This window comes from Nicotiana attenuata, unplaced genomic scaffold (assembly GCF_001879085.1).
Source record: "Nicotiana attenuata strain UT unplaced genomic scaffold, NIATTr2, whole genome shotgun sequence".
In the NCBI taxonomy this organism is placed as follows: domain Eukaryota; kingdom Viridiplantae; phylum Streptophyta; class Magnoliopsida; order Solanales; family Solanaceae; genus Nicotiana; species Nicotiana attenuata.
The window spans coordinates 102283-126791 of NW_017672986.1; the positions used below are offsets into that span (position 1 = coordinate 102283).

General features: G+C 37.4%; 1 protein-coding gene across 2 annotated transcripts; it reads left to right on the plus strand.

Moving 5' to 3' along the window:
• Positions 1-21311: 21311 nt before the first annotated feature.
• Positions 21312-24244, plus strand: LOC109215101 (pectin acetylesterase 8-like). 2 transcript variants are annotated; one of them, XM_019379119.1, is made up of 11 exons: positions 21312-21700; positions 21805-21893; positions 22010-22139; positions 22224-22303; positions 22424-22510; positions 22652-22776; positions 22892-22952; positions 23070-23123; positions 23402-23507; positions 23596-23742; positions 23843-24244. In XM_019379119.1, exons 1-11 carry the CDS (start codon positions 21568-21570, stop codon positions 23851-23853), a joined length of 1023 nt encoding a protein of 340 aa, XP_019234664.1. In that variant the 5' UTR covers positions 21312-21567; the 3' UTR covers positions 23854-24244. The 2 variants fall into 2 exon arrangements, with proteins under 2 accessions (XP_019234664.1, XP_019234665.1); XM_019379120.1 differs by having other exon boundaries at positions 21811-21893.
• Positions 24245-24509: the final 265 nt, after the last annotated feature.

Sequence of the window (24509 nt, forward strand, 5' to 3'; positions counted from 1 at the left end):
TTTGGGTCGTGACATTTCAATAGTTTGAAACGAGTGATAAAACAGTGAGTAAAAATGGTGGAAACATAAACAGCCCCTCGGGCAAAACATGTACCATAAACCGCCCCTCGGGCATAATATCAACAGAACCACCCCCTCGGGCTACCTCACAATCACTCGTAATCAGCACCTCGGGCATAATATAAATCAAGAACCGCCCCTCGGGCAAAACATGGATCAAGAACAGCCCCTCGGGCTTCAATATGAATCAACAACAGCCCCTCGAGCTACAACACATCACTCACACTGGGTACCCACGCTCACTGTGGGTGTATAGACTCCGGGATGGGCCCCTTACAGCCCAAGCGCAATAACAAGCCATCTCGTGGCATAATCAAACGGGCTCTCGGCCTCATATCAATCACAAGCCACCTCGTGGCATAATAAATCAGGCCATCGGCCTCTCATATATAACAAATCAGTACCACATGCTGCGGCGCGCAGCTCAATCCCATGATATCCTCACAACACAGGCCCTCGGCCTCACTCAGTCAGATCTGACTCAAGCCCCTCGGGCTGACAGTAAAGCAAGTACTAGGCTCAAAATCATTTATGAAAGCAAAAGGAGTGAATAAAACCGAGTTATGAAAACAGTAAGAACATAGCATGACTGAGTGTAAACAATAAACCAAAACAGTGAGGTAAAACAGTAGTAAAAGCCCCTAAGGGTCCAAATAATCGGCACAAGGCCTAGACACGACATTTAGCCCCAAACACAATAATATTTTCCAAAATATAACAATATCAAGTAGTTTTCAAGTAAAATACGCGACTTAATAGTCGTGCGGGATGGACCAAGTCACAATCCCTAACGGTGCATGACCCCACGCTCGTCATCAAGTGTGTGCGTCACCTCAAAGTAGCACAACGATGTGAAATCCCGGGTTTCATACCCTCGGAACAGTATTTACAGTCATTACTTACCTCTATCCAGTCCAAACTCTAGCCCACGATGCCTTGGCCTCTCGTATCGGCCTACGAATGCTCCAAATCTATCCAAAATAGATTTATACCATCAAAATATGCTAAGGGAAGAAAGCCCATTCGAAAATAACCAATTTACATCAAGAATCCCGAAATTAACCAAACCCGACCCCCGGGCCCACATTTCGGTATCTGATACAAATCACAAAACTAGAATCCTTACACTCTCACGAGTTCATACTTATCAAATACAACAAAATCCGACCACAAATGACCCCTTAAATCCCTAGATTTAGGTCTCCAATTTCTAAGCCCTAACTTCCAATTTGCTATTGATTTTCCCATATAATTCAATCTTACAACCTTAAAAATCATCATAAAAACGAGTTTAGGGACCAAGGACCTTACTTCTAAGAAGCCCTCTTGAATTCTCCCTTCAATTAGCTCTCCAAAGCTTCCTCCCGTTTGAAATGTTATGAAAGACCACTCAAAATCGCGAAGGGTGAAATAAACATATTCTGACCCAGAAAAGCCGCACCTGCGGTTAAATGGTCGCAGCTGCGGACCCGCACCTGTGGTCCCAGGTGCGCACCTGCGAAATTCACTTAAAACTCCAAGGCCGCATCTGCGCAAAGAAATCCGCACCTGCGCAATCGCAGGTGCGACCAGGACCTCGCTTCTGCGGTCCCAGCCTACCCCTCTCCTGGCCGCTTCTGCGGGTCCAAAATTTGCTTCTGCGAGTCCGCACCTGCTGTCCCCTAGCCGTAGGTGCGGTTATGACAGCAACAGAAAACTTCAGCTGCCATACCCAACTCAAAATCACCCGTCAACCATCCAAAATCACCCTGAGGCCCCCGGGACCTCAACGAAAAGCACAAACAAGTCACATTCCACTATCCAAACTTATACCAATCTTCGAAACACCTAATACAACATCGAATCAACCAAATAACATCGAATTCAAGCCTAAGGTTCCAAAAACTTCCGAATTCCGCTTTTGATCAAAAAGTCCATCAATCCTCGTCCGAATGACCTGAAATTTTGCACACACATCACATATGACCCAACGAACCTACTGCAACTTCCGAAATTCCATTCCGACCCCTATATCAAAATCTCACCTATCAACCGGAAAATGCCAAAATTTCAATTTCGCCAATTCAAGCCTAAATCTACTCCGGACCTCCAAAACACATTCCGATCATGCTCCTAAGTCCCAAATCACCTAACGGAGCTAACCAAATCATAAAAATTTCAATCCGAGATCATTTACTAACAAGTCAAAACTTTGTCAACCTTTCAAATTTTAAGCTTCAAACTAAGAACTATTCTTCCAAATCCATTCCGATTACCCTGAAAACCAAAACCGGCGATATACATAAGTCATAATGCATCACACGAGGATAGTCATGCTAGAACTAGCGAGCAAAGTGCAAAAGCTCAAAACGACCGGTCGGGTCGTTACAGTTCTGATATCTGGTTTTCTTCATCGCGATCACAACTAAGGAGTCGCGTTCGCATGGCGTAATGTGGTGGCAGGTGATTTTGTACATCGCGTTTGTGAAGCTTGGGAGCTGTAGCCTTCGTGATCGCGCTCTGGATGTTGTGATCGCGTAGAAGGGGGAGCTGGTAGGGGGCATCAGGTGGTTGTTATCCACGTTCGCAAGAAAGCGATCACGTTCGCGAAGTTTGCTGGGGATTGGTCATCGCGTTCGCGAGTGACTTAGCATGTTCACATAGTAGGTTCTGGCAGTTGGGAATTTTGTTCTACGTGATCGGGATGCTTCCACAATCGCGATATGTATACCTAGGCCGACCTATATAGTACTCGATTTAGAGGGATTTTGCTATTTTATCACATTTTGAGTTAGAGAGCTCAATTTTGGGCAATTTTGGAGGGGATTTTCATGATTTGGATTGTAGTAAGTATTTTCGACTCGAGTTTGTTTATATTTCATGATTCTAACCTCGATTTTAGTGTTTGATTGATGATTCGAATTTGAGAAATTAAGGATTTTAGTAAAACATTTCTAAAACATAAATTGATGATTTGAAGACCGACTTGAGGTTGGAATTGGATGATTGTGGTATGGTTGGACTCATATTGAAATGGGTATTTTTGTGAGTTTTGTCGGGTTTTGAGGTACGGCCCGGGTTTGACTTATTTATAATAGTTAAAGATCGAAGCTTTATTATCCGAAATTATTTTTTATGGCTTTTATTTATGATATTAAGTTATTTTGGATAGATTCAATCCGCTCGGAGGTTGTTTCACACGGGAAGGGCTTCGTAGAGTATTAATTTAACTTCTTTGAGGTAAGTATCTTGCATGGCTTTTTATGGGGGAACTACCCCGTAGGATTTGATCTAATTGTATTATTTTTATTATGTGAAAGACGTGTACACGAGGTAATGAGTGTGTACTTGGGCTTATATGTGGAAATTGGCTGGTTTAGACTTTTAGGTTATTAATATGCTTTTAATTGAAGTTGTTGATATGTGGAATATCTTTTATTGCTAGAGTTATTTCCCTTTCCATTTTGTTGTAGAAATTATTGCATACATTGTTGTTGGGCCGTGAGCAATATTTTATTGTGATATTGGTATTGTTGTTTTGGCAATATGGTGGCATATATGGATATTGTGGTTATTGATTGTTGTTGTGCGAAATATAAGGGTGTCATTTCATTATTGTTGATTGTATGGAGCATAAGGGTGACATTTCACTATTGTTGATTGTGCGGAGCGATACGAGTGGCTATTGATATATTGTCTGAGCGGAGTGATACGGGTGGCTATTGTGTTATTGTCTGGACGAAGTAATACCGATGGCTATTGTGTTATTGACGGGGCTGAGCGATATGGGTGGTTATTGATATATTGTTTGGGTGGAGCGATACGGGTGGCTAGTATGATATTATCAATCCGGTGAGATATGGGTGGCAATATGGGGATGATATGTGATGGCTTGAGGGCGTGTTATTGAAGAAAAAGGGGTATTCATGCTTGTTCTTATGACTTCCTCGTGTGAGTCATGCATATTACGTGATTTGTAATGTTGTTCCCATTGTGCTACTCGATATTTCTGCTATAATGTGATGGTTTGATTTGTGCTAGTACAATTGCACATGCATACACCGTAACATATCATTTATACCAGTCCAGGAGGATTAAACTTGATGTTCATTGATCATGTACACGTATTCTTGCATATTTATTTTATCTGCGATATGGTTTGGACTGGTAGCCCATGACCACGCTGGTCAGATTATGATATTGAGCCCGTGACCACGCCGGAGGGTTGATATTATTGGCACGTGAGTTGTCTGTGCAGTTGATATTATTGTTACGTGAGTTTTCTATGTGTCATATTGTGGCACGGGGACTTGGTCGTGCGAGGGTGATTTATAATGTGGGTACGAGATGGCATGTGTATGATATCCATGATGCATGACTTGAGATTTGTGGTTAAGAGGTATGGTGCCTCGGGGTGACTCTTGTTGTAAATCTTGTGTCGGAAATTTTTTATTAGAACTGCCGTTGTTTTTTCTTAATTGCTTTCACTTGTATTTTATCTGTGCTTTGATTATTTTGTTATTTTATCAGATGACATCTCTTTGTGCCATTTATTTATTTTATTTTCCGTTGTTAGCTTTTTATTAATATTCTGCATAGGTTATTGATTAGCAAGTGTCTTGACTTGAGTCTCGTCACTACTCCATCGAGGTTACTCTTGATACTTATTGGGTACCGACTATGGTATACTCATACTATACTTCTGCGTATTTTTGTGCAGATCGAGGTGTTGGACGCTGCAGACCCAGGCAGTGTTAGCTTCTTGATCGTGAGGATTCAAGGTAGAGCTGCCGATCGTCGCAGTCCCTTGGAGTCCTTTCCTTTTTATTATATTGTTAATTCTCTATCCAAACAATATTGTATTTTATTTTGAGACTTTTTTATGTATTCAACTAGAGTTCGTGACTCTGTACTATCTAGTCTTGGAGGATTGTTATGATTATTGCCGCGTAGGCTTGTATCACCTTTATTTCGGTATTTATATTAAACTATGCTTTAAAAATAATCATGTCGAATAAGTTTAACTATTATAAATGGTCGGCTTACATAATTTTAGAGACTATGTGTCATCACGATTCTTAAGGTGGGATTTTGGATCGTAACAGTAAGAAATGCATGCCATTCACTCTAAATAAAAACTGTCGGTGCCAAATTGAGAACAAGTTCCCAACATCGCGTAGAAAAACAAGGATGTCAGAATGCTACTTTCAGTAGTATAGCACAAAAAATGAATAAAAGAAAGGAACGCTTAACTAAATGCCTATATAGCCTCTTGTTTATAGATATTAAGCTCTATCTATATGTAAACAAAATTATACTAAGATACTGCTCATGATTTGTAGACCTGTGAAACCTAGGATCTAGTACCATTTTGTTACGATCCAATATCCGCTAAATCGTAATGATACATAATCCAACCTGTTAGGTGAACCTACCAATACAAATACAACGTAGTGGAAGATAAACATATAAACTAAGAGACTAAATGCTCGAAAATCCAATACAACTATTTAAAGAACTAGTGTCGCAAGTTATGAGCTACTAAGATTAGGAATAGAATGCTGATATGAAAAATACATCATCCGTTTGACATATATAAATAAAAGTACAAGACCCTAAGCTATCATGAACAAGTCAGCAGTTCACAACTGGAATGTTGATATATCTCCATTCTCACCCTCAAACTCTGCAACAACTCAACTTTGTATATGCACACAGAGTGCAGATTTGTAGTATGACCAACACGTACTCAAGTATCATCGATCGTCCCCGGTAAAGTAGTGATGAGGATTTATCGAAAATACTTATTTATAAACATGTGCTGTTATTATATATAATAATAATAATAATAATAATAATAATAATAATAATAATAATAATAATAATAATAAGATATACACAGTCAAAGCATATAATAATATGCACAATAGAGCATATGATATGATGCACTCTATCTCAGCTAAACAAGTCCAATGCATCAAAATGACATATATAATAATATGCACAACTCAACATTTATATGAAATGCATTAACATGAGCTTAATATTACTAATGCATAATAAATACCCCAATTTTACATCAACCGATAGTCTCCAAGTGCCAAACAAACCAGAGACTCCTCCGTTTCTCACAAACCTGCGCACATACTGTCTGAGGTAAAACATCTGATATAGTGGTCCTAGAGGGACAAATTTATATTTGCACACTACTGCATGGCCAATTGTTACCACATATAACTCATTGTACTATTAATTGCATTTCTAGGGATATATCGGACCAAAAGTCCTAAATTACAATATCATTCAACAAAGTCTTCCGAGCCTAATATACTTGTCCTCTAGACTAGAATTTCCCCTCATAACAAAGAAAAACATCTCATAATGCATCTGCAACATCATCACAAGCCGCAGGTCCCAACTGAGGACATGTTCCTAACATTGAGTAGGAAAGATAAGAAGAATGTCATTATCCTACATCCAATCGTATATCATTAAAAAGGAATAAAAGAAGGGAATACTTTTGTAAATGTCTATGTAGCCTCTCGCTTACAGATATGGAGCTCTATATATCTATAAACGAGACTCTACTAAAATAATGCTCATGACTCGAATGACCTGTGAAACCTAGGCTCGCATATATGATCACATAACTTTGTTACGACCCAACATCCACTAAGTCATGATGACATCTAACCTAACTTTTTAGACGAACCAACCAAAACAAATACAACAAAAATTAAAGGTATACATATATAAGAGACTGAATACGCGAAAACCTAATGTAACTACCTCAAGAATCCATCTCATTAGTCAGAATCTATTAAAATTAGGAATACAATGTTAATATGAAAAATCATTTGCTTGAAGTATACAAAAAAAAAAAAAAAAAAAAAAAAAGAACACACACACACACACGACCCTAAGCTACCACTAACAAGTTGGTAACTCAAAACTGGAATGCTGATATATCTCCGATGCTCGCTCTTGAACTTTGCAACAACTCAACTATATTATCCGTGCACAGGTTGCAAAAGCATTGTATGAGTGCATCAACGTGTACTCGAGTATCATCAATCGTCCCAAATAATTAATAGAGAGGATTTATCAAAAATAATCACTTTATAAACCTTAAAATTATTACATTTAACATTAATAATACTAAGGCACAGAATTGGCATAATAAGATGATAACAACACAATAGGGTCCAAGAATTACTAAAGAAAATCAAGAGGCATGCGAAGCTAAAAGAAAGTAAAGAAACGAAAAAAGAAGATAGAAATAAAAGGTATCTTGAATTCAAGAAGTATATTCAAGAAGTTGAATCCTAGAACAACAATTAGCTAACAAAGAAATAATTGCCGTTGATAGAGAATTAAAGACAAGAGATAGATTGTGGAACCCGACCCTTTAGAATAACAACAACAACAATAAGCCTAAAATTATCACCTTTATTGAATACCTAAAAGTGATCTAAGATTTCAAATAGGGTTTAATCTTACCACCTTAAGTTAACTCTTGAATGTTGAAGAATAAATCCAAGACTAGCCACACACAAGAGTGCAAGAAAAATTTCACAATTTTTATTGATATTAATATGTCATAATCTATGTCTAAAAATAAAGAAGACACCCATTTATATAGGTAAGGGGTCAGGAAATTGAGTCTAAAAAAAAGAAAATAAAGTCCTAAACTATTTTGAATAACATGTCCAACTATCTTAGGGGAAGAAAAAATACTAGGAAAAAAAACCAAGTCAATCTTGGAAAGTAAACTCCAACAATCTTAGAAAAAGGAAAATATAATATTAACTACCTAGGAAAGCAATAAATCTAGTACTAAAATATATGGAAATAATATTAACCAATCTAGGATAGGATCTTGAAAGTCCCAAACTAATCTTGGATAGGATCTTTGAAATCTTGAAGGAAATTTGCAAGCAACTTGGCACCAACTTGCACTGAACTTCTAGAATGCTTATTGGACTCAAGTAAGTCCTTTTATGTTATAAAAATGTGGTTTATGTAAGACTTCTTGGGCTGAAAGTTTGGACACATTTTAGGTTCCAAATTGGTCCAACAATGGCCTAATTTGGACGTTCTTCAGAGGATGTCTCTTGGGATCTAATCCACCTCTTTTTGGACATAATTTTGGGCCATATAATAATTATAACACCTAGACAACTCATATCCTTTATCCTTGAGCTTTTCCTCCCAACTAACAACTTCTTTATTCGCTCTTGAGTCCAATTACTTTGTTTTACAACATTTTAGCTTGAGATCTTATTAAAGGCCCTCTTTGAGATTCCAAAGCTTCATCCTGTCCTTGAATAGAATTGAGCTTCCTAGGATACTATCATTTCCCTCTTCTTCAAAAAAATTCATCCTCAAATTTTGACCTTGCAAGAAAAAAAATACGCACTAGTAAATGGCATCCACTGATATGAAAAAATGGTAGGAATAAAACAAGATAGTGACCATGTGTCAACTTAACCCAATTAATCCTAATATGTGTAAATACTCCCGTATAAAATATATGAACATCATCATTCCAATAAAATTTATGCCTACTTAGATTAATGTAGTGAAAACCTCTCATAGATGCACTATGCAATGGAACTTGCAATTCGATCTTGTCGGTAAGGTAGTCCATAAATGTGCATGACAAAGAAATTATAAAAGATTGACCACATATCCATTTAATATAAGTATCTCTACCACATGTATCAAAGAAGACACTTTTATGATATAGCCGACTATCTACAATTACATATTCCGTGGATTCTTCTACAAGTAAGTCATTCAAAGAAACACATAAATTCTTAAGAATGTTAGAAGAACCCATAAATCAAAAAATAAATTTTTTATTACATTCAAGCTCATGATTATAACTTTCCCTAATAATATTTTTAGTATCAATAGATTCTAAATAATTTCTCAAATTATCACAGAAAGAGTCATAGATAGTTTCATGAAAGAGTATTCTATCACGCCCCAACCTAGGGAAGCGTGACTGACACTCGATGTCGTACTGGCCCGAGCGAACCACTCTGTAACTCATGATCGTTCAAAGAAAATGAGAACATAAATATGTCAAGTTGGCTAAACTCATTCTTTCTATAACCATCATGGGCCAAGCTGGCCACAACTCGTAATGCATAACTGTAAGTGGGCAAATGCTATATAAGCAATCCATCGACTTAAAACATGAATACACACAGGCTATCAAGGAACATACTGTACATAATGAACCTGTGTCTACAAAGCCTCTAAGATTATTCGACATCAAATGGGACAGGGCCCCGGTCTACTCATAAGTTTGCAGCAAAACTCTGACACGATGACTTATAGACTCGGCTGTACTCCGAATAAAGTGGAGTCTTACCAATCCTTTGCTGAATGGTAACCTCGTCTACTATGAAAGCTCGTCAAATTGATTACCTACACATGTAGTTATGAATGCAGCGTCCACAAAATAATGTACTGAATATGTAAGGCAGAACTGAAACATAACAATAAGTCAATATTAATGAGAGATATATAAGAATTAATCTGAACCTCTGAAGTGCCAACGTATATGCATACTAATTATACTTATATAAATAATGCCTCCCTTTGGGACTATTATCCATATCATAACATGAATGCCCAACTGATCAGTGAAAACTGCCCGACCGGCCGTATCTCGGTGATAAATTCATAACTTCCCAACCGGTGGTAAATAATTATACATAACTTCCCAACCGGCGGTAGCTCGGTAGTAAATGAAGATGCATGACTGCCCAACCGACCGTAGCTCGATGGTAAATGAAGATGCATGACTTCCCAACCGGCCGTAGCTCAGTGGTAAAAGCGGTCGTAGCTCGGTGGTAAATAAAGATGCGTGACTTCTCGATCGGTCGTAGCTTGGTAGTAAATGCGTAACTGCTCAACCAGCCGTAGCATGATGGTAAGCGCATGACTACCCGACCGGCCATAACTCTGTGGTAAATGAAGATGCATATAACATTACATTATGAAAATTTAATATCTTTATCATATGCCCCAATTAACATTTAGAAACATACTTAGACATGCTTTGAATTACATTTCATAAGAATGAATAATTTAAACTTCCTTAACTACTAAGAGTACAACCATTATGGAATACATTACGTTTACGTTTCATTGCTTGAATCATGCCAAAATAAGAAAGGGTTAGCCTTAACATACCTCAAGTCGTCAACACAATCCAACAACAAATTAGTATGCCCATTATATAACAAAGAAATGCATATGTTAACTTAGATGACGCTTGTATAACATTGTATCAAACGATAATTCAGTTCGGAAATGGAACAGACAACATTTTCCTTATTCTTTAACAGCCACTACTACAACCTCTTTTAATCCCTCTAAATTCAAATCATCAACACCTAAGAATATGCACCAAGACAGCTCAATATATGATTCGTATACGGTATCTTATACACTTCCTTCTTCCAACTTCAAGAAGTATATCAACAATAACACAACAACTACATCATCCACTATTTGTATACAATAAAACTACCTTCATATAACAACAATAATAAGTTGTATTAAGACCAAACAACCTCAAGAATATGTAGGAGAGATGAAATCTTACCTTAACAAACTAGGACCTGCCAATTATGCTCTAAATAGTCATGCCACAAGCAACTACGACAACCTAATTTATGAGAGATGGAGGGACAAATTCTCTATTATGATTTTGTTGCCCATGGTTTGCCCCATTAAATGATAGAAATGCTTTGAAAATAAAATCCCAAAGTTGCCTCTCAATCTCTCACGTTTTTGTAATTCTAGGCTAGGTGGTTATGCTTGTTAATATTATACATATACTGAAATGAAACTTGAAGTTCGCTAATAGTTAGTGGGTTGTGGAGCTCACATAATATTCATTTAATAAGAAAAAGAAGCTTGGCCATGGAGCAGCCACCAAGACATACTTATACAGTGAAACATGAGCCATAAGGTGGAGATTTAAGTAGTCCCACGTGGACTCCATAATTGTCCCTATTTTGGACATTTGTCTTCCACTAATTCCCTAATTACATTCTAGCATTTAACTAATTATCCGCATAATTAATTTTTTGATAGTAGTTCACTTAAATAATAATCATTTTATACACACTTCATAAACTCATTATCACTATCGTGTGGTATAATTCTAGTACACTCCTCATACACCCCAAATATCATTCCCAACCACCATCGTCACACTCTTAAGTCCTACATTATTTCGAGACTTCATCTTAAAATACAACGTTCTCTTTATTTTCATACTTGAATACAAATAAAATTCATCGTGGCTCAGGTCTAGTTGCATACGTCGAGCGGTTCAAAGCATAGCCTGAATGCACGGGGTATTACATTAACAAAACGTATTCTCTTCAATTTGTTGACCTCTAAACCTTACGATATTTCCTCAACACTTTCTAAACTTAACATAACCATTTATAACCTCAAAAATAATCTTGTCCTTCAACTTATGTCAATTATGTTACGACAAATTCAACTTACAAAAGTACGGGATATAACATATTTAATTACTAGCGTCACAATAATCATGCATATCCTCTTTACTAGTAGCAAATACTTTTACAAGCTCACAATCAACAAGACTTAAAGAATGACTCCCCATCACACAATAAAAATTATGTTCTAGCAATTTATCACATGAAAGCTCACTAGACACTTGAATAAGAGAAGAAGAAATATTAAACTCATTCGCAAGTCTCTTCTCATAAATTTTATGCCTCCTCCTACCAAGTTGGAATTCAAAAGCAACTATGTCTTACTCAATTTAAAAAGGAAGCAAATTACTCTTGCACTTGAACTTAGATATAAATAGTTAATGACTTGACATGAATCAAAATATTATCATCCACAAAAATAATAAAGTCACCAACACAAGAAATAAGACTATAGTTCATTACCTCCAAAAAAGCCTTACGTGTTGTAGAAAGCCTAAGAATTCGAATAAACCAATTATACATACCATACCTGGACTTATTTACCAATAGGACATCATCAAGTATTCTTTTATGCAATGGTTCCAATTTAGCAATGGCTTTAGGGCACTCCATGTCATAAACCTGTAAATGAGGATCAAAATAGTCAAAAGGTTCAACAACAAAGAAATTAACCAAGCTTTTATCTTCTACCATCCAACAAGAATATATTTCGCCAAATTCATGTTGGAATCCAATTGGATCCTTTGCCACCATCTCTTCCGCCTCACTTCCCCTTTCAAAAGATCTTTCAACATGTGGCTACACAAAATCACAAGAACTAAAACAAGAAAGGGTTAATGGGTTGTTGACACCCAATTTTTCCCTATATATTTTCAATATGAAAATAGCTTCTAAATATATATGCATATATGCAAGTGCTTAATTACTTTTCCTTAATTTTAAAAGATTTTTAAATCTATTCATTCTCTTATTTTATCCATAAAATTTAGTAATTATTTCCAAAGTTGTCATTTTTTGGTGATTCCCTTATTGCACTTTTATATCTATACCAAATATAGCCAAGGGAATTTTTGCATATTTTTACAAATTTGTTTAGTATTTTTAAAGCTAAATTGCATATAATTGCAATATTAGCCTCTTTTAAGATTTAATTGCATTTATGTTCACAAAATTAGGTCTGGTATTTTTAAATAATTAATTATGTATTATAAATAATTTTAGTACCATTAATTTATTTCCAGAAACTATTTTATTATTTTTTATAAATCAAAAAGGAAAAATTGGCTATTTAAATGCCAGCCCCATTTTATTTTGATTTTAGCCCAAATTGGCTCCCAATTTAACCCCAAATCAGACACAATTACCCTGGCCCAATTTCTATTAAACCCCGACCCAAACCCATCATAACCCGTACCCGGAGCCCCACTTAATCCCAGTCGTTGATCGATTAGATCAACGGCTCCCATTGTCCCCTTCCTTTTTTAACCCAAACGACCCCTTCACCCTAATTCATTTCTCACATACCGCCGCCCCTGAATCCCCCTCTCTCTCAATTCTCTCTACAACACCACCTCAAACCCTAGCTGCCGCCGCCCTAATCCGCCCTAACCCGTGGCCTTCTAAGGTCATCGGAGACCTGTGCCAGCCTTCCATGGCTCCTTTTTGTCTGTCCTTATGGTTTCAAGGCCAGACTATAAAGTTCTCTGGCCCAGCCTTTGTTCGATTTTAGCTCATGGCCCTTCTCCGGCCATCTTTGGCTTTTCTCCGGCCAGCTATGGCCATTCAGGTCAGATCTTTGACTCTCCTGGTTAGATCGATAGTTTTCAAGGTTTTTCTCGCTGCTTTTGGGTTCTTCTGAAACCCTAATCTCTAAGGTTCTTTCGATTTCTTTCAGATCTGCCTTAGACCTAAGCTTGCTTTGAACTTCTAAGCATTTTCTCGAGGTTTCTTTAAAACTTTGCTTTCAAAACTCTATATCTTCTCCGATTAGGGTTTTCCTGTTAATTTATTTCGAATCTCTTCTCTGATTTTTCAACATGTCTTGCTATGTTTGCTTGTATTGTTCTTCTATCTAGGTTTGCATGATAAAAGTCCTAATTTCCTTTGGCTGTCTGTTAGATGAATGCCTGTGTAGTTATGTTTCGTTTGATTTGTTTGTTTATCATCTTTTGAACATTACTATTGTTGAAAACCCTAATTTCTTCTGAGTTTCTGAAATTGTTTGCTGGTATTTGTCCGATTTATTTGCTATTATCTTCAAAAACTTGACAATGATTTGAAACCCTAATTTTTCAAAGGGATTCCCTTACTTGCTGTTGTGAGACCTTCGCATGTTTTTGATATTCTATGTTTTCTTCACTACTTATTCAATGTGACTTGACCTACTGGACTGTCATGTTTCGAATGTTGCTATCTATTGAAGTTTGTGCTACTATTGCATGCTATTTCTTTTGCCGATAGGTTTGGCCTCACATGTAGAATGTTTGTGTACTCTATTTATATGCTGAGATTCCCTCTTTGATTGATCTTCAACCTTGTGACTGATTTCTGATTTCACTCGCCTACTAAGGTTAATTGATTCCTTTCCTTGTTTGGCCTTACTGAATCCTTTCCCAAAATAAATATGTTTCTGTACTTAGACTTGATTACTTATTCAATTGTTTCACTACTTCTTTTATGGAAACTATCAGCCCTGTCACTGCCCGTTAAGCAAGTGAACCCTTAATTAAAGGCAATCACTTGTATATTTGATTATGAATTGTGGTTGTTTCCATGTTTGTAGCTTATTACTTCTCTTTTACTCATTTTCAAAAAAGCTATAAATACCCTGTACTTCTCCTCTTTCAAGACACGAACAATTATAAGTTCTAAACACACACTTACACTCAAAAAAAACTCTCTCTTGCTTTACTGCTACTTGTGCTACTGTCTGTTTAACCCGCTGAAAGCCAAGGCTAGACTTTGGAGTCCTGTTAACTTTTCTTTACTGCACATTTGCTTCACTGACTGGTATGTTCTAACTAATTTTTAGCATCAACAACATGTTTCTTTACTGTTTCTTTCATTCTTGTTTGTCTCCTGTTTGTATTTAACTAAATTCAATTATTAAGCATGTTGTATTCTGCCTTTTCTGTTCTGAATAAATGCTTCTGTTAATCACTTATCATGGCTTGTGGACTTTAAATCCCCATCCCCAATGTGTTTGGTATCTGTGGTTGGTTTGGGCATGACAGCATTGAACATTGCTGCCCATGACCCAAACTTGATCCTTCTGGGATCACAACCTCCATGTTTTCTCAAGTTGTTGTGTGTTCTGGTTGGCTTATAGGCATGCCAGCATCCTCTATTGATGTGCATGCCCAAGGCTGACCCTTGCCTAAGTACATAGGCTCTTTGCAATGAATTCCCAACCCCTGACCCCCTTTGTATGAAGTTATCAACTCTGATTTTTACTAATTACAGTTTCCCCATCACCCTTTACCTTTCTCCTTTATCCCTTCAGTTTAAAAACTCTATTCCTGCACTTCCAGTATCTTCTTAGACTTAAGTTCTGCCCCTCTTGTGTGAGCCTTGCCTTGGGACCCATGAGCTCCCTCTGAACTTGGACACATAAGGGCTGGCCTTTCCACACTGCACTAATCTCTATCTGGTTCTATTGAACCTGGGTGTAAGCACTGCCCGGGCTCCCTTGAGACCCTTAGGGAACTCTGACACACCTAGGTCTGAGTAAGGCTTTGAAACAAGTGGTATTTGAGGCGTTTTGTTCCATAACTCAGAGAGAAAGTCAGAATCAGGCTTCCTATGGTTGTATTTTTCCCATGTTTTACGTATTTTTCTTGATGTAATTCAGCAACTGGTCTGTAATAATTTGTAATGAACTTTTGGGGTTGGCTAGTGAAAAAGGGATGGGTAATTATGCATGCTCAAGGGTAGAAAACATGCCTATAGGATCTGTGTTTTAGATGATTCAATTCTGCACTTAGAAAGCATGCCTATAGGACTGTTTTACATCCTGCGTGTTCAATTCTATACTTTAGACACCATGCTTATAGGAGTTCATTTGAACTTCTGCATGTTCAACTTCACACCTAGATAACCTGCCTATAGGACTTCATTTTAAATTCTGCACGCTTGATACACTTAGACATCATGCTTTAGCATCTAAACGGCTATAAATTAGTATCGTCTTTATAATGTTTTAAAATCAGTATAACGTATAGAAATCATGCCTATAGGAATTAAAATCAGCAACACTAGATATCATGTCTATAGGAGTTAAAACCAGCAATAATGGATACCATCATTTGCAGAATCTGAAACTAGTCTAATTTTAAATCAATCTATTCTGAACCAGTTTTAAATAATTTAATCCCCTATTTAACTCAGTCCAGCAAGCATGCCTATAGGATTTCAAACCGCTCATTCTTTTGTTTGTTACTGCTTTGCCACATTCAGAACCCGTAATAGATACCATGCTCATAGGATTCTACACTTAGGCAAACCTTAGGTAATAACAATAAATAAAACTGAACCCGTTTCTGTTAATAACCGCTACAACCAGCAGGCAGGCCTGATTCGGACTTCTTATCTGAGTTACGTAATAAATTGGTTTGCTTCAACAACTTAAACTCCCCTTTTGCCTAAATATTTCCAGACCCTGCTTGTTATTTGAGTCATGCTATTGATTGCCTTGTTTGAGGAGGTATATGTGAGCCTTCATTGTTTATGTGCTTCTCCTATTATTGTGTTGTCCTACATGTTTTATATGTCGCCCTAGATTTTTCACCTTTGGGATTAGTAGTCCTAAGTGCCTCCAGGACTGATACGAATAGGACGGGTAATAGCATGCAACAGTGGTCGAGACCAATCCGTGCTTTAATACCTTAACGGGGTGGGAAGGGTAGATATGGATATGATGATCGGTGCGCTAATACCACGTGTAGCCCCTCTTTTGAGGAGTGATTACCGGGTATTGCATTGATGTGATCCATATTATGAATAAACCTAGGACCCCCTTCCCCTTTATTTTCTTTGTCTTTAAAACATTATGACTTCTTTTCCAAATCCGCCTTTTAATAATTTCTCTTTCACACTTTGTTTACTTCCAAGCATTTGTGTATTAAAACCCCTCTTATTTGAGCCTTATCTACTTACGTGTTAATTGCACCAAATTCATAAAGAATTGTCTGGCTGGGAACCACACTAGTGGATCCTGAGGGGTTCCTAACACCTTCCCCTTGGGATAATTTCAAGCCCTTACCCTATCTTTGGTTATCAAAAAATGTAGTTGTAGTTGAACCTTGTAGGTGTCCTAATGCACCATAAATCATTAGGTGGCAACTCTTCAAAAATACAAAACCCAGTTCCCAAAAGGAACGAGTTGTCCTATACCCAAAAATGTCATAAACCCGATTCTCCTGCCGCGAAGAGGGAATAAAGGGGGCACGACAATGACCCTATCTGGCATCAAGTTATATTGGCATCAACTAGGGAGTTGAGACCTTATTTTGGCATCAACCATGGAGAGGGGACCCTATGGCGCCATCAAGTAATGTTGGCATCAACTAGGGAGTGGGGACCCTGTGTTGGAATCAACTAGGGATTGGGGGCCCTGTTTTTAAATCAATTAGGGAGTCGTGACCCTATGGTTGCATCAAGTTATGTTGGCATCAACTAGGCAGTGGAGACCTTATTTTTAAATCAACTAGGGAGTGCTGACCATATGTTGGCATCAACTAGGGATTGGGGACGTTATGGTTGCATCAACTAGGGAGTCGTGACCCTAACTTGTCATCAAGTTATGTTTGCATCAACTATGGAGTGATGGCCCTATGATGGCATCAAGTTATATTCGCATCAACTAGGGAGTTGAGACTTTATTTTGGCATCAGCCATAGAGTGGGGACCCTATGGCGCCATCAAGTAATTTTGGAATCAAGTAGGGAGTGTGGACCCTGTGTTGGAATCAACTAGGGATTGGGGACCGTATTTTTTAATCATTCAGGGAGTCGTGACCCTATGGTTGCATCAAGTTATGTTGGCATCAACTAGGGAGTGGTGACCTTATGTTGGCATCAACTAGGGAGTGGTGACAGTATGTTGGCATCAAGTTATGTTAGCATCAACTAGGGAATGGAGACCCTATGTTGGCATCAAGTTATGTTGGCGTCAACTAGGGAGTGGAGACCCTATTTTTAAATCAACTAGGGAGTGGTGACCCTATGTTGGCATCAACTAGGGATTGGGGACGTTATGGTTGCGTCAGCTAGGGAGTCGTGAACCTAACTTGGCATCAATTTATGTTGCATCAACTATGGAGTGATGACCCTATGCTGGCATCAAAGTTATGTTGGCATCAACTAGGGAGTTGAGACCTTATTTTGGCATCAAACATACAGTCGGGACCTTATGGCGCCATCAAGTTATGTTGGCATCAAGTTATGTTGGAAAAGATTCAGAGTCAATTGGGACACTTAGTCTCAATGTTGGAAGCTTAAGTTGAAACAGTTGACCGGATTTTGACTTGTATATAGACGACTCCGAAATGGAGTTTTGATGGTTTCAATAGCTTCGTGTAGTGATTTTTGGGCTTAAGTGTATGCCTGGATGAGAATTTGGAGGTCCGTAGGTTGTTTTAACTTGAATTAGTCTCAATGTTGGAAGCTTAAGTTGGCATCAACTAGGAATTGGGGACCCTATTTTTAAATCAATTAGGGAGTCGTGACCCTATGGTTGCATCAAGTTATGTTTGAATCAACTAGAGATTGGGGACCCCATTTTTAAATCTATTAGGGAGTCGTGACCCTACGGTTGCATCAAGTTATGTTGGCATCAACTAGGGTATGGTGACCTTATGTTGGAATCAAGTTATGTTGGAAAAGTTTCGGAGTCAATTAGGACACTTAGTATAAATGTCAACTAGGGATTGGGGACCCTATTTTAAATCAATTAGGGAGTCATGACCCTATGGTTGCATCAAGTTATGTTGGCTTCAACTAGGGAGTGGAGACCTTATGTTGGCATCAAGTTTTGTTGGCATCAACTTGGGAGTGGTGACAGTATGTTGGCATCAAGTTATGTTAGCATCAACAAGGGAGAGGAGACCCTATGTTGGCATCAAGTTATGTTGGCATCAACTAGGGAGTGGAGACTCTATTTTTAAATCAATTAGGGAGCCGCGACCCTATGGTTGCATCAAGTTATGTTGGCATCAACTAGGGAGTGGTGACCTTATGTTGGCATCAAGTTATGTTGGAAAAGTTTCGGAGTCAATTAGGACACTTAGTCTCAATGTTGGAAGCTTAAGTTGAAAGAGTTGACCGGAATTTGACTTGTGTGTAGACGACTCCGAAATGGAGTTTTGATGGTTTCAATAGCTTCCTGTAGTGATTTTTGGACTTAGGTGTATGCCTGGATAAGAATTTGGAGGTCCGTAGGGTGTTTTGACTTGAATTAGTCTCAATGTTGGAACCTTAAGTTGACATCAACTGGGGATTGGGGACCCTATTTTGAAATCAATTAGGGAGTCGTGACCCTATGGTTGCATCAAGTTATGTTGGAATCTACTAGGGATTGGGGACCCTATTTTCAAATCAATTAGGGAGTCGTGACCCTATGGTTGCATTAAGTTATATTGGCATCAACTAGGGAGTGGTGACCTTATGTTGGCATCAAGTTATGTTGGCATCAATTTATGATGGAAAAGTTTCGAAGTCAATTGGGACACTAAGTCTAAATGTTGGAAGCTTAAGTTGAAAGAGTTGATCGGAGTTTGACTTGTGTGTAGACGACTCTGAAATGTAGTTTTGACTAAGTATTGATGCTTTCGCACCTGCGGATAAGGGCCGTAGATTCGGCGTCCCACAAGCGGCCAGGCGAGCGCAGCTACGGACATTGATCGGAGAAAGCAAGGAGTGAGTATGCGGTTATCAGGTCGCAGACGCGAAATCGCACCTGCGGTGAAAGTCCGCAGAAGCGGAAGCGCAGAAGCACGTTGTGGACTGCAGATGTGATGGGTCCGCAGTTTCTGGGAACTCGCAGATGCTAGACTTTTTCCTCGGCTATCGCAGATGTGACTAAGTGACCGCAAAAGCGGATTCACTAGCAGATTGTATATAGTTCGAGGGTTCGTCCATTTTTCTCGCCTTTTGGGTTAGTGAGCCTGGTTTTGGGCGATTTTGGAGGGTATTTTCAGGATTTGGATCAGGTTAAGTATTTTTTACTCGGATTTGGTTATGTTTCATGATTCCATCCTTGGTTTTATCATTTAATTAGTGATTTGAATTTGAGAAATTTTGAATTATTATAAAAACTTTTCTTAAATATAAATTGAGGATTTGAGGGTCGATTTTGAGGTCGGAATTGGTTACTTTTGGTATGGTTGGACTCGTAGCTAACTGGGTGTCCGCAATTTATGAGTTTGGTTGTGTTCCGAGGTGAAGGTTCGGGGTTGACTTTTTGAGGTGTCTCTTTGATTTTCATTAATGATCGAACCTTTATCATCCGGAATCGCTTCCTATGGCTTTTATTTATGTTATTAAGTTATTTTGGCTAGACTAGAGCCGTCCGGAGTTGGATTTGTGCGGGAAGGGCTTATTTGTGGATTTATTGAGCTTCTTTGAGTTAAGTATCTTGCCTAACTTTGTGTGGGGGGAACTGCCTCTTAGGATTGTGTTTTATTGTGCTATTCGATTATGTGAAAGACGTGTACATGAGGTGACGAGTATGTACCCGGGCTTATAAGTGAAAATTGACCGGTTTGGGATCTTGGGTTACTTATAAGCATTTGATTGAATTTGTTATTAATTGTTCTATCTTTCGTTGTCAAATTTATTCTTACGTGTTTTAATTGAAGTTGTTAATACATGTTCTAGTTTCCATTGTGGAGTTTTCCCTTATATGCATTTATTAGTAGTTGTTTTAATTGAAGTTGTTAATACATATTCTAGTTTCCATTGTGGAGTTTTCCCTTATATGCATTTATTAGTAGTTGTTGTTACATGCTATTCTCTCCATTGCTGAATTATTCTTATGCATTTATCGTAGTTTCTATTTCATGCTATCACAATAATCCTCTTCTTTCTTTTCAATAAGGGATTAAGTTCCTTGAATCATTCAAATAATTTACTTCTCTTCATTTTCTATTGACACCGTACTTAAAAAAACCAACATCGTGGGTGAGTTATGCAGATTAGCAAAAGAGATCTGACATTTGACCTGACCTCTACATCAAGATTAGAAAAACGGAATCTTACGACAAAAAAGATATCTGGTATGTGTTCTATACTACACAGAGCAGTCAAAAGATCTGGGTGTTCTATACTACACAAAACAATTCTTATTAGAAAAAGAAATCAGCTTATACAGAAGTTAGCCTTATTATAATTTATTGGTAACCTTTTCTATTCACAATAAATCAGCACAGTGATTTGAAATCTTTATTTAAAGTGTATCACATGTTTAGTAGAGGTAATTCTTCACAATAAATGAATACCTAAAAGCATATATCACATGTCATGTAGGTCAATTTAAAAGCTCTAATGATCTTTTAAAGGAAAGGTCATCGATTATCACTCAAGACTTGATATATCCTTTGCCTTATGAAGAGGGTTGATCAATGGCATACAATACGAGTTCCTTTTAAAGAATTTTTTGATGGAAACAAAGATAAATTTATAAAATTCTAAGTAATTGTTGTAGCATTACAGAGGATAGAGTGGTCCTTCTTGGAAATATAGATTTCCCGTTAAACATCTGTATCTAATATAGTAGCATTGCATAGGGTGACCATTTTATAACATTTTGATGGGACAACATGTATCAGGAACGTTAATGGAAGAAACAAAAAAGATATGTACTGAAGGAATTTTACTTATAAATAGAGCTGGATGAACTCATACCAGCTCACTCACCTCTGCTTCTAAGCATTGTTTGCTTTCTCCCTCTAAAATCTCCTTTCTTTTTCATTACTTATCTCAGCCCTTTTAAGAAGAACAAGGTTCTTGATAACATCATTCAATCCCTTTTAATTTGCATGATGGAGTTAACCTTTCTGTTGGCTTTGCTAGCATGTCCAGCAGTGCTGTGTACAACAACTACTCTCGGCGGAGATGATAGTCAATACGTCAATATCACGATACTCCATAGAGCGACTACCGAAGGCGCAGGTAATTTTTACTTGGCTACATTCTTCCTGAAGTTGTAACAGAAGAATCACATGCATGCAGACTTGTTTACTAGTACTATATATTTATTTTTGTTTTTGAGCCAGCTGCAGTATGCCTAGATGGAAGTCCACCAGCATATCATTTGGATATGGGACATGGTAGCGGACTTCGCAGTTGGATTATCGTCATGGATGTTAGTAACTACTTAGTTCTTCTTATACGTTTCATATTTAACATAACTAAGTTCACCAGATCATTATTTTTGCATTATTCTGCTTTGCTTACGCTGTAAAATATTCATTTGTTTAGGGAGGCGCTTGGTGTCAAAGTATCCCAGATTGCCTTAGTCGTTCAACTACCAACTTAGGTTCTTCCAAGCACATGAAGAAGGTATCTTGGTTTGCTGGGGTACTGTATCATAATCCCCAAAATAATCCAGGTGAAGATTGCTTTGTTCTTTTCTTTTTGTATGCATAATTTTTACTCACTTCTTCTAACTGCCAAAAAAAATTGGAACTGGTAGAATTTTACAACTGGAATAGGGTGAGGGTGAAGTATTGTGATGGTTCATCTTTCACTGGTGATGTTGAACAAGTTGACCCTGTAAGTAATGGTACATGTGTTTTTTTGGCAATTAAATCATTGTTTTGGTGAATAATAATTTATATCCGGCATTCTTTTTTTTTTTTTTTTTTTTGATTGGGAATGCCAAATCTACATTAGGACAACAAGCTGTTTTTTAGAGGGGCAAGAATATTTAACGCCATCATGGAAGATTTAGGGAGCAAAGGAATGCAATATGCTGAAAATGTAAGAATATTATATTGATCGATTACTCTCTGTCCCGGCTTCATATTCATAATTACAAGCCACGTACTACCTTATTATGCATTTCCCTTTTTTATTTTTAATTGTCTAATTGGCCAAATATTTTTAAAACTGCAATTTTAGGCAATTTTGAGCGGAATTTCAGCAGGAGGGTTGGCTACAATCTTGAACTGCAACAAGTTCAAGTCCCTCTTGCCGAAAGATGTTAGAGTTAAGTGCGTCGCAGATGCAGGATTCTTCATTAACGGGTGAGGTTATCTTTCTGTCTATTAAGTGATCTAATCACTCAAGAAAATTATGTCTATTGATTTTATCAGTAACTATATCATTGGAACTCAAGCGTTTCATGATTTGTATATGCAGGCAGACTATTTCTGGTGCTTCAGATATTCAGGAAATGTATCAGAGAGTTGTTACATTACATGTGAGTTCGATACTTCGATCATCCTTTTTTTTAGTATGGTAATATAATACTTATATGCTTAACAAGTTGATTCAAGTTAGATCCTTTATTTATAATTCTTTTTTCCTCTCGTTTAAGGAATCGGCTAAGAATCTGCCTCTATCTTGTACGTCTGCAATGGAACCAAGCCTGGTAATTAAGAGTTTAAGTTTGTTGTAACAAAAACCTTTTTTTTCTTCTTGTATATAAATGTTGCTCTCTAACATTAGTTTTCTTAATGATGGTGCATTGCTTTTTTCCTCAAAATGTTGTTCCATATGTTTAGACTCCACTGTTTATAATTAATTCGCATTATGACGCTTGGCAGGTCAAGGAGACAAATGCTAATTTCTCTCAGTTTTTTTCTTTCTTTCTTTAATTTCTATAAAATATAAAAGAAACTCATTCTGATGATCCAACAATAACTCCAGATTGAAAATATTTTAGTTCCTAAATACCTTGATCGTCAACATGTCTGGGATGATTGCAAGAAACAGATAAGTAACTGCACATTTAGCCAGCGGTTAATTATTCAAGGTTAGCACTTCTCTAGTGATTAATTAATGCATACTTTCAAATCACATACTATATATTATTCAAGGTTAACACTTCTCTTTGAATATAGTTTTTGGAGTGGAGTTCTTGAAGGTTTTCGAGGGACTAACCCCTTCTTTTACGAGGGGTTATTTTACGACATCTTGCCATTCTCATGGTGCAATTCTGTCGAATAATTACTGGTTCAGTCCTACCTCTCCAAGATTAATTCATAAAGGTAATTTTTCATTTGTTTTGTCCATATAAAGTTTGAATATTTGACTTTATATTTATGAGTTATAATAACGCATTGTGTTGTAATATTAAAATACGTGTAGACAATTGGTGAAGCAGTTGCGGATTGGTTCTTGGAGAGGGCAGGGTTTCAATACATAGACCCATATCCTTGTGCTAGAGATTGCAAACTGTAAGTTGGAGAACTTCTGTAACGAATAGGCTTGCAGATATTGTACCTGCCCGTTTATTTGGTGACACGGTTGTTGAGGAGTAGCTGACGGTTGGACATCGGAGTACAGAAAGTTTTTATGTTTTACTGTTAAGTCCTATATTTTCCAATTTTCCAGTTTAGCGCAAATTAACTTTTACTAATGTATTTCAGTTTGGTCCGGTAGAGTAAGTTAGGGATTGTGTAATCCAATGCTATGAAGCTGTATTTAAGAAGAACAACTGTACTGATTTCTGTTATTTTGAGTGAAAAATCTTACCTTCCCCTCTCTCAATTCTCTTTTTCCCTTTTTCTTCTTTCTTATGGTTGGTTTAGTAAATCTGATACTTCCGAAATAAGTTGTACAGATCCTAATAAATAGAGAGAGAAATTGATATGATTCAGATACTAATGCACCTTCATGTCCGTAGAAAAAAATTCTACTGACATTTTTGGTTTTTGGATAAATTTATTATGTATTATTCTGGTCTCTTTCCGTTTTTGTGTATTTATTTCGATGAGGAATGGAAAGAGAAAAGCTAAAAGTATCTACTCCATCC

What these genes read in the sequence shown, in the direction of transcription:
- LOC109215101 (XM_019379119.1), top strand. Translation starts at nt 21,568, where the DNA reads ATGATGGAGTTAACCTTTCTGTTGGCTTTGCTAGCATGTCCAGCAGTG. An exon ending in TAATCCCCAAAATAATCCAG is followed by an intron (nt 22,140 to 22,223) that starts GTGAAGATTGCT and finishes TGGAACTGGTAG; the next exon opens with AATTTTACAACTGGAATAGG. An exon ending in GAATGCAATATGCTGAAAAT is followed by an intron (nt 22,511 to 22,651) that starts GTAAGAATATTA and finishes CTGCAATTTTAG; the next exon opens with GCAATTTTGAGCGGAATTTC.